The 10000-nt window shown below is 39.3% G+C and overlaps 1 protein-coding gene across 1 annotated transcript in view; it reads right to left on the bottom strand.

Moving 5' to 3' along the window:
* The window catches only part of LOC137980825 (uncharacterized), a 39554-nt gene that overhangs the window by 12783 nt on the left and 16771 nt on the right, over positions 1-10000 (bottom strand). The window contains exon 4 of the mRNA XM_068828242.1: positions 673-1074. Coding sequence (XP_068684343.1) covers positions 673-1074 — 402 coding nt within the window. The remainder of the gene's footprint in view (positions 1-672; positions 1075-10000) is intronic.

The following is a 10000-nucleotide window of genomic DNA, read 5'->3' as shown; positions in this document are numbered from 1 at the left end:
CTGATTAGTGGAAGAAATGGCAAGAGAACTTTGAACCAATCACTGAGTGAAGTAATCATAAACCAAAACAATTCGCTAATTACTTTCGACACTCAATTGAAAACCGCCCTATTTGAGATTCTTTGTGGTAGAAGAATAGGATTACGTTCAATTCTTACAATTATTCAAGATAGCGGCGCCCGGAAAATTTAAAGGTGAAAAAGAGCGATTTTTTCTGATACCATGAAAACGTTGTGAAAAAAAAAAAGGTCAACAATCTTGTGGCTTAAGCTCGTATTAGAGGGAACCTCCACTCCAACAATAAAATAACTTAATTAAACCAAAGAAAATAATGTTTACAATCAAATTAGTTTGAAACCTATTTTTTTCTGTATCCCAAATATCTAAATGTCAAAATCCCTTATTTTTGTCATCGCCGCCATCTTGAATAATTGTGGCGTGTCGTCATTACTTGAGATTCTTTGTAAAAAGAGAATGGGATAACGGTCACTTTTCACAATTATTCAAGATAGCGGCGCCCGGAAAATTTAAATGTGAATAGGAGCGATTTTTCCTGATACCATGAACACGTAGTGAAAAAAAAACACCCGAAAGAAATTGATTGTGAACATTACTTCCATTTTAAAGTTAGAATGGGATTTTCCTTTAACTTATTTAATTCTTGTCACCTACCCGACTTTACTTGGTTGTAATAATACTGGAACTGATACATCAAGATTCTTTCGAACCCTTGCCGCCCAATAACAGCGAGGAAATCCCCACGAAATTGATCTTTCTTTATCTGATTGTAAACTTCAGGCAGTAATTTCCTAGTGCCGCCTGGTAGAATCTGGGAGTATGGAGTGCTGTTGTAGTTCATCACAGTATCCATTATTATCGCCCCTAGGAGATTTCCGTTTGACGAAAGTGAGCCGCTGTAAAAACGGGTGAAGTTTGCCACGTAGGCTCTGCTACCACAGCCGATTCGATCGCAAGCGCACCTGTAAAGTGCCTTGGAACAGTCTTCCCATTCTTCGAAATCAAATGCGACAAATAAGATGCTGAAAGGACGGCGTCGCGGGCACGTTTTAAAATCTGCACGACGAAAAAAATGAAAATGATATGAATAACATGCCGCAAAGTAAATTTATTTATTCTTTTGAGAGGCAGACAAAACGAGGAAAGAACCACTGAGGCTACGGTTTGAGAGAAGTAACGGGCCAAAGATAACTTGCGATGGAAAATTGTGACAGCACTAAGACACAAGAAAACACTTCACTTCCGGCTGCCGTCCATCGTTGGAAAGCGCTCCGGCTTGCTACGTTTGACAAAACAAATGAAACGCAGAGGTTTCGGACTCAGCTTCTCTTTCTCTCTGTAACTTTTATTCTCTACTGTACGTCACACGGTTTCCAATTCTTTTTGGCCGGCCATCAGTCACAATTTTAGGGTGCGTTAGATTGACCCTATTTAGGAATAAGAATACGTGGAGTGATTATTGCTGCCGCAGTGAGTGAGTCTGAAGCGAACGAACGAGGCTGTGGTTATGTGCCAGTGAAGGAATTACGATGCGCGGTATGAAAATTAGAGCGTGCTCTGTTTTTCATTTCGCTTCTCGTATCCTCAAACTGAACTGATAGATAGTTTTACTGTCACGCAACAAAAAATGAATTCGAAATCGGCGTTCAATGAAAAGGCCAGAAACTTGGAATGTTGTTGGAAACAAACCTTTTAACCACCACTCCAATTCTCAGGTCTGTACGGTACATCGTTTTTGAGTTATTTGTCGAAGCGTTTTACACAACTTTAAAAAGCTTTGCATGGGAAGGCCCCCTACGGAGGCACAAGAGGGAGTTTAAGCACGCGATGTTTTTGAGCCGCGGACGGCAAACGGAAGTGAGCTGTTTTCCCTTTTAACTTGTCTTGTCATTACCACCTTTATATTGCTAAGTATCTTTCCTCCATTAGAGATGATTAATTTAAAAACCTCGGAGACACTACGGTCCTGGCATGCAAAACGTTCATTTGCGGTTGCCGTCCGCGGCTCAAGAACTTCGGGTGCTTATACTCCCTAATATTTGTGCCTAATTCCCTGTTAATCCCCGCATAGTCCCGGGGCTTGAGGCGGGGATTTACATTGCCTGGTGCATAAAACAGACGAAAGTCCACTGGGTCGAGTGAGAAAATATTTGGACTTGCAACAATGGCTACGCTATGAACATTACGCTATCCGAAATTTCCATCAAAAGTTGTCCAGATGTTGTTTCCTTGCTGATCTGAAGCCTCTAGGGCTCTTACTTAAGTGCCTGTGTGCCTCGGTAATTTGCGAAACATGGTTTGTATATCACGAACCCCCTCCAAGGTGATCTGGTGACGTAATTCGGATCCCACAACCGCGCGCGGCCTTGAATGTTATTTCCGAATTCAACATGGCAGAGACAAGGTTAGATCTCGCCGGTTGTACTTGAATGTTCATTCAGTACCGGAAAATGTGGGAGACATGGCAAGGGCGGATCTAGGATTTTGGCTAGGGGGTGCACATGTCAGACGGAAATGCACAGGACGCCCAATCTTTAGATGTTAGACAATGTATATAATACACGCTTTTAAGAGGGTTAGCTAGCTAGCGGTTTTAAGGCACAACGGACCGCTGTCTGTTATATAGGTTTTTTATTTCGTTTGTAAATTTTAGAATTTTTTAACTAAAACGTTTTTTTTTTAACCGAGGGGGGTGCACGTGCACCCAGTGCACCTCCCCTAGATCCGCCCTTGCATGGAATGATCTGTTGAAACACTGCAAGAAATTATTATTTGGAAACAAACCCAAAGGCCGCGCGCGGTTGTGGGATACGGCGTTAAAATTTTCCTTCCCAGTCCTCCAAATTACGTCGCCAGATCACCTGGCTTTTGCTACCCACATTTTAGTCAAAATATTTTTTCTCTGCCGGGTCTGAAACACAGGTCACTTTCACGGGTCAATCGCTTTGCATGTCATTGAACAGTTTTACCTTTTGGAAAGAGACCCAAACTGACTTTCAATTTGGCTAACCCTAGGCCTAAAACCCAAGTTATAGGCCTAGAGTTAGCCAAATTGAGGGTGTTGGGTTACCTTTCAAAAGTTAAACTAATGAACTGCAACGACTGATCTGTGAAAAGTGACCCGTGCTTGACCTGCCGTGTTTTTTCTCTCGGTCTCGGGAACTTGGTCTTTTTTCATTTACCAGATCAAGAACACCTTTTCAAAGACAGACGGCTCATTATTCCCATGCAAAAAGTTTGTTTCACTAATTACCAATAGAACTGATGGACAGTATTATTTTGTGAAACAAGGTTTCAAAGCAGAACACATTTTGTAGGCAGGCGACTTCTTCTTGCCTTCTTTGAAGTTCGTCTCGCTATTTACCAATGAGACGGAGGCAATTGGTATTTTGCAAACCAGGGTTCTACATCGTGTACTGACTATTGTTGGAAGGTCAAATTATCTTTCGTTTAACTTTTACTGTGTTCACAGTAGGCCGAAACATGATTGATTGATTGATTTATTTTATTCTATTTTCATTTAACCACGGTACAATTCATCAGCAATATAAAAACCATACGTACAATTATAAATTTAAAACGAATCGAAGTATTAGATAAAACTATGTAAACTACATTAACTATCTTACTCAATATCATAAAATAAAAGCTGCTTTCCATGAATGCCGTGTTTAGAATAATGGTTTAGATAACCTCTTTAATCAGTCGTTTGAATTGATTGAGGGACTCTGCTTTCCTTAGTTCTAATGGCAAACTGTTTCATAAAACTGCGCCACTATAGCTAAAGCTGTTTTTGTAGTAGTTTGTCCGCGGTTGCAGAACATTTACCTTATTCACAGAGTCTCTCAAACCATAACCAGAATCGCGATGGACAAATTTCGAGCAGAGATACTCAGGTGCTAGTCCCTGTAGGGACTTAAATATCATTGTTGCTCTTTCAATTTGCCTTTGAGAGACTAGGGATTTCCATCTTAAGAGTTCAAAGAAATTGTTCAAATCAGCGTCATAGTTAGAGTAGGTCAATACACGGCTGCTCTGTTTTGTAGATTTTGCAGTTTGTCCTGCAACGTTACACCACAGTTTCCCCAAACAATATTGCAGTAGTTGAAATGAGGTTGTACTAGGGTCTGATAAATAGAATGTAAGGTCCCATAGGAGAGAAGATGCCTGATTCGCTGATGTCCCCAATACCAGAAGCAATTTTCTGGGTTAACATATCAATATGGCTTCTCCAAGTAAGTTTATCATCGTTAAGCACTCCTAGTGATTTAGCAGTAGAAACATGCTCAATAGGAGAGCCATTGATGGAAGGTCTAGGTGGAACTGTTAGAGTACACAGCCTCTGCCTTGACCCAATAAGCATAAATTCAGTTTTTGTTATGTTAAGCGTGAGTTTATTCGCTATCGGCCAATTGCTAACATTTACTAAATCATCATTTAGACGAGATTGGATATTGTCAGCGCTGAAACCGGCGTAGGTTAGGTGAGTATCATCGGCATACTTCCTTGATTGACAATTTGCAATACACATTGGTAAATCATTAATATACAGTAAAAATAACAGCGGTCCTAAGATAGTGCATTGAGGAACACCACAGCTTAATGAGCAGCTCCTAGAGAACGCCCTATTAACTGATCATCTCTGCATGCGGTTGTCCAAGTATGAATCAAACCAAGAGTGCACATGAATTATCGCACATTTCATAATTAATTCCATAATTTAGATAAAATAATTTCTCTCAAGTACTTTGGCTACTACCGAGATATATAACGGAAATGGGGCGGCAATTGTTCAAGTCATTCTGCTCTCCTTGTTTAAAAAGTGGGGCAGCTTGGGCACTTTTACAGTCGTCAGGAAATATTCCAAGTCTTATAGTGATTGATTAAAGATAACACACCGGGGAGAGCATATCAGATCGGCGCATTCGCGAATAAGCCTGGCAGACATATCATCTAGGCCGGCTGCCTTTGATTTGTCTAATGTATTGAGAACCTTTTATTTGTGCCAGTCAGATAATTATGATAGCGGGTGCCGGCAGACTCGGGAATTTCACTGGCAAGTTTTACACCGATGGTGGAAAAATGATGGTTAAATTCCTCTGCCAATTGTGTTGGATTTATTACTGATTGCCCGTTCACTCTCAGTTCTTTCACTGATGATTTGCCCGACTTACGAGAGGTAAGTTCATTTATTATTTGCCAAGTTTTTCGAGAATCACCTTTATGATCACTAAAACTAGTTTGATAATAAGACTGCTTAGCTTGCTTTTAATCACCGCTTTATCAACGATATTGCGTTGTGTTTTGAATTTCGCCTTCTCGCTTAGGGGTGTAAATTTTGGATTTTAGTCTCGCTTAGGGTGTTCCGGGCAAAGCGCCAATATTTTATGCCACCAAGGTCTCGTTTAGGGTTCCGCGAAGTAACGCAGAATTACGCGAAGAGAAAGAGAAGTCAAATTTCCTTTTAAATTTTCTTTTTAGATAAAAGCATTCGATGATTATGCCTTTTTATCATTAAAACTCATTGCGTGTCGTATTTTTGTGTTTTTAAACGGTCTCTTTTAGGGGTCAAAATTTGCTTAAGCCACGCCTAGATAGGTCTCCTTTAGGGCTTAAATTCAAAATTTCCGACGAGCATCCCCGTCTGTTTCATATGGGAGTCCCACCCCCTGGGGAGAACTACGCTCGCGAACGAGCGCTTTTCTCAACGGCGCGTTCTTGTCAACAATCTCCAGAAACGACTTTTTCCATTCTGACCACATATTATTAGGATTACTCAAATTGTGTATATGATCGCAGTCATGGGACGCAATATCATTACGAAAGCTTTCTAGGTTAAACTTCCGGATGTTTCTATAGGTTATAGTGCAATGCCCTCTAGGGAACCCATGAATTGAAAGTTTTCTGTAAGCTAATATAAGACAATGCTATGATCGCTAATACCGATGTGTCGAACACCAGAACACACAATTTTGTAGGGACAAATTGTGTAAATTAGATCAATTAAAGGTTGCAAAGTTTCAGTTATCCTTGTTGGTTCATTTATTAGTTGATGAAGGCCATAGACATCAGTAATACTTACTAATTTGCGTGTGTCGTTGTCATATCGAGAAACAGCGAGATTACAGTTAATATCACCCAATAGATGGTACTCAATATTCAAAGAATCAAGTCTCCTTAACAAAATTTCAAAGGATTAAAAAACAAATGAAAGATGTTTCGTTATGAAATTAACCCGTGTTCATATCAGACAGTGCCTTGCGCGAATCATGGTTGAAACGTGATTATTCTGAGCATGATTGAGGCAACCACCAGAGGTAGCTTCAATCATGATCAAACCAAACACGTTCAAAACGGCGGATGGATGCGGAGAGGAGGCGAGTGCCCAAAAGAACCAAAATATTGGGGCAATTATGAGGCCATTTGTCTAGTTGTAATATGGGCCGATGAAGAAATACAACGGCAAACCGTAATATCTTGTACCGGAAGAAAGCGTAAATGCCGTCTCCTCGTTTAACGCTGCATAGCCCTCCTCCTCCGAACGGCTTGAAAATTGAAACTACACCAAAGAATGAATGAAACTGTTACAGGAATTTCCAGCTCCATTCTACAGCTGAAGTGTAAAAAAATTATGCGAATACCATGAAAGAGCAAAAATTATACAACCATGCATTAAACATGTTTGAAACCGACATCTGAGCCCGGTTGTTCGAAAGCCAATTAACTTAAGCGAGGATTAGAGTAAACTTTTGTTTCATGTTTTCAACTTTTTGGTGAAAATTTCTTTTGCTTATTTTTGTTTTTCAGGATTGACTTCCTCTAATGTAAAATTTTGCCGAATACCAACTTTGAACAGCTTTTGGGAGTAGAGATATAAACTCCTTGGTTAATTTGAAATCTGGGATTAGCGTTAATTGGCTTCGGGCCCTGATATGAACAATGTAATAATAAATGATGAGGCGAAACATGTTTCCACTCTAATACTGTTTCGGCTTTAATATAAACACAGCTTTAGCCCTGTCTACAATTTATGAATGATCTTTACATTTCTTTTTCTGTTCATTTCGTTTCGTTTCGTTTCGCAAAATACCGTAAGCCTGATAAACCAAACATATTATCGACCGACTAGCTAGAAATAAACCACGAAGATAGCTTCGATCCTTGTTAATAGTGCAACGGCTTGCACTTCTTATTTCTCATGAATTCACTTCTTAACAGGTTTCTCTTCATTATAGATGGTGTATTGGTATTTTGACTTCTTTGCTTTCTTGAGGAGACTAAATCACTATTAAAATTCTGCATGCGACGGTCACGGTGGCCACCAGATATTGTCTGCACCTCCCCAGTTCCAAACTTGAAAAACATTGGGTAACGTTTTTTTTCAAGTTCCTATTGACCGCGCGAGCATGCGTAGACCGTTATAGTGTTCCTTTAAATATACAGGATCACTAACTTATTAACTATTAAGGTGGCCGAACGCAGTTTCCGCGCGGTCAGCGGAGTTTTTTTAAAAGCCTGTGCGCCTTTTAAAAACCAAAACAAACATAGCCGCGATTGCAACAAAACTTTAACAAAAGGTAACAATAAAAGGGGAAAAAAGCGCATATTCACTGATTCCATGTTGTTCGTATCCCAGGAACCAGCTAAATACTGCACATGCGCAGTGGCTCGAAAAACTGAGAGTGCTTTGGCACTAAGAAATATGCCGATTTCAAACGACCCAGTCGTTAGAATTTCAAGAAATTTGACAAAAAAATAGTTCAGAAACAACATGAATGATCGACCAACAAAATCTGAATTTTAACAGAGGGAATTTTGAACAACAGAAGATGGAGTGAAAACGATACACGACGAATCACGAAAACTGACTCTGTCAAAATGTTTATTAGAAGAGTGTTGACAGAAGGGATTTTATGTGAATTCGTAGTGAGAAAATTAAGAAAAAATCTAACGACTGGATTTTTTTGGATTCTTTGTCATTTGTGCAATGCTTTATGCAATGCTTTATGTTGTTGGGGCAGAGGTGTAATGGGGAAGGTTAAGATTTCGACTCGTAAATCTAGGAAAAATGTGTGTATGTGAGAATTGGGTTTTTACTTAAAAGGGTTGTTTGCTGTATGTTTGTCTGAAGTAGTTAGTTTTGATTTGAAGTGTAAACAGAATTTTACAAGAATTAACAAACAACATTCAAAAGAACGGAACACTTGTAACAACGTGACGATTGTAATCTTGTGGTCACTGGGGAAAAGGGTAAGGTAGTGACCATATATTATTATTCAAAATGATATTAAAAACGTGGATAACCTAACTTATTTCCTAAGACATGATGTAGCTTTCATAAAATCATGACACAAACCGCAATCGATCACTAACAATCGTATCTTGCAATTACTCGAGCGCCATTATCGTAAAAGTAGACAACTTCTCACCGAGAAAACTGAGAGAAAGTCTTAGACAAAAGGTTTGGATGCCCTATAATCACTTCCCAGTGTGGCAAACTGCTCGAAGGGAGAAACCAACGAAATAAAATTGTGGTCAGTTGTGGCATGTGTGCTAGCTTTAAATTCAACTGGAAGCTTCCACTCAACGAAACGAATCTTTTAAAATATCCAAGACTGACTTAACATGATTTCACAATGAAACACAATCGACGTTGCTTTACAATGAAATAATACTCACTTCTGTTTAATTCAGAGGGCATAGACCGAATGCATAAATGGCGGCCAAAAAAATATTCTTTTGTTTATGTGCTAATTAGCCTCACTAGCCTCGTTTGCATGGACAAAATATAACAGAAATGTTGCTTGAGAACGAGGCTAGTGAGTCTCATTAGCACATAAACAAAAGAATACACTTTTGGCCGCCATTTATGCATTCGATCAATGGAACAGCGCGAAATACCGCTTAACAGCGGCTGTTCAATAACTAAAAGCTAAATGGATGATGTCATGTCCCAGAGTAGGAAGCGAGTTCCTTCGCAACCTCGTTCCCAGGGACTCTCTTGTTTGCCTCCCAAGAGACCCTGGTTGCGGCTTGTCACGTGGCTCTCAAACCTCATCTGATTTTATGTCCAGCCGTAAGATGACCATCGAAACGTTTCACGGCAAGGTATTTTATATACTACACATGAAATTAGACGTGAAAGGCAAAAAGTTGTAGCTAATCGATCGGACGGAACAGAAAATAAACTCGCTTCGTTCAAATTTCCTTTACGCCCGTGTGAAGGTTCTGATTCAAAGTTTCTTGAAACAGCTCAAGAGCAGTCGAATTGAGAGATAACGAAGACTGCTTCAAGGTAATAGTTTGCGGAGAAAAGGTTTTGTCGTGCAAGAAAGCAAGTGAAACGTTTAGATTGGAAACAAACATGTTCGGCGATCGATCAGTCGGTGTCATGTTTATTTTAAAATATATCTCATATCAACCTCAAATCAAACTGTGCGAACAAAAGATGCGCAGGTATTTTATTTTTTTCTCTGATTTTTGTTTTTCTTTTAAAAGTTAAAGTAACTTATTCCCAAGCGTCGAGCTTGTACCGCGAGTAGTCAGTTTTAACTATTTACATTTCAACATCTTCGCGTAAATTGTCGTTGCTATATTTTTTCGTTTTACTGCACAGCTTGCTGGTTAGTGTTTACAACACAAATCGTGAAGTATATATTTAGCGTCGGTAAATTAAAGAGACATTTTATCAAGCAAACGTAATGTGCGATGTATCGTTTTATGATAGTGTAATGTTCTGCAGAAGCAACTTGAGCTACTAACGAAATCTTTTGTGTGTGTGTGTGTGACCGTTTATAATCACCGCTCGACATCGACTTAATTCTAAGGTCTTGTCGGTCACAAAACCTCTAGTTTTTAGCCTGACCGCTTTTTTGGGAATCTTTTGTGGGAATATAACATTTACCTTTTTGAAACTTACATTGTATGATAAAGATTAATTAATAACTTATTTTAAAACTGCCTTGTCAAACGAATACGAGTT

The sequence above is a fragment of the Montipora foliosa genome, chromosome 1, assembly GCF_036669935.1.
Source record: "Montipora foliosa isolate CH-2021 chromosome 1, ASM3666993v2, whole genome shotgun sequence".
Taxonomy (NCBI): Eukaryota; Metazoa; Cnidaria; class Anthozoa; order Scleractinia; family Acroporidae; genus Montipora; species Montipora foliosa.
The sequence above is the reverse complement of the archived record's forward strand: the minus strand, read 5'-3'. Positions and strand labels throughout refer to the sequence as shown.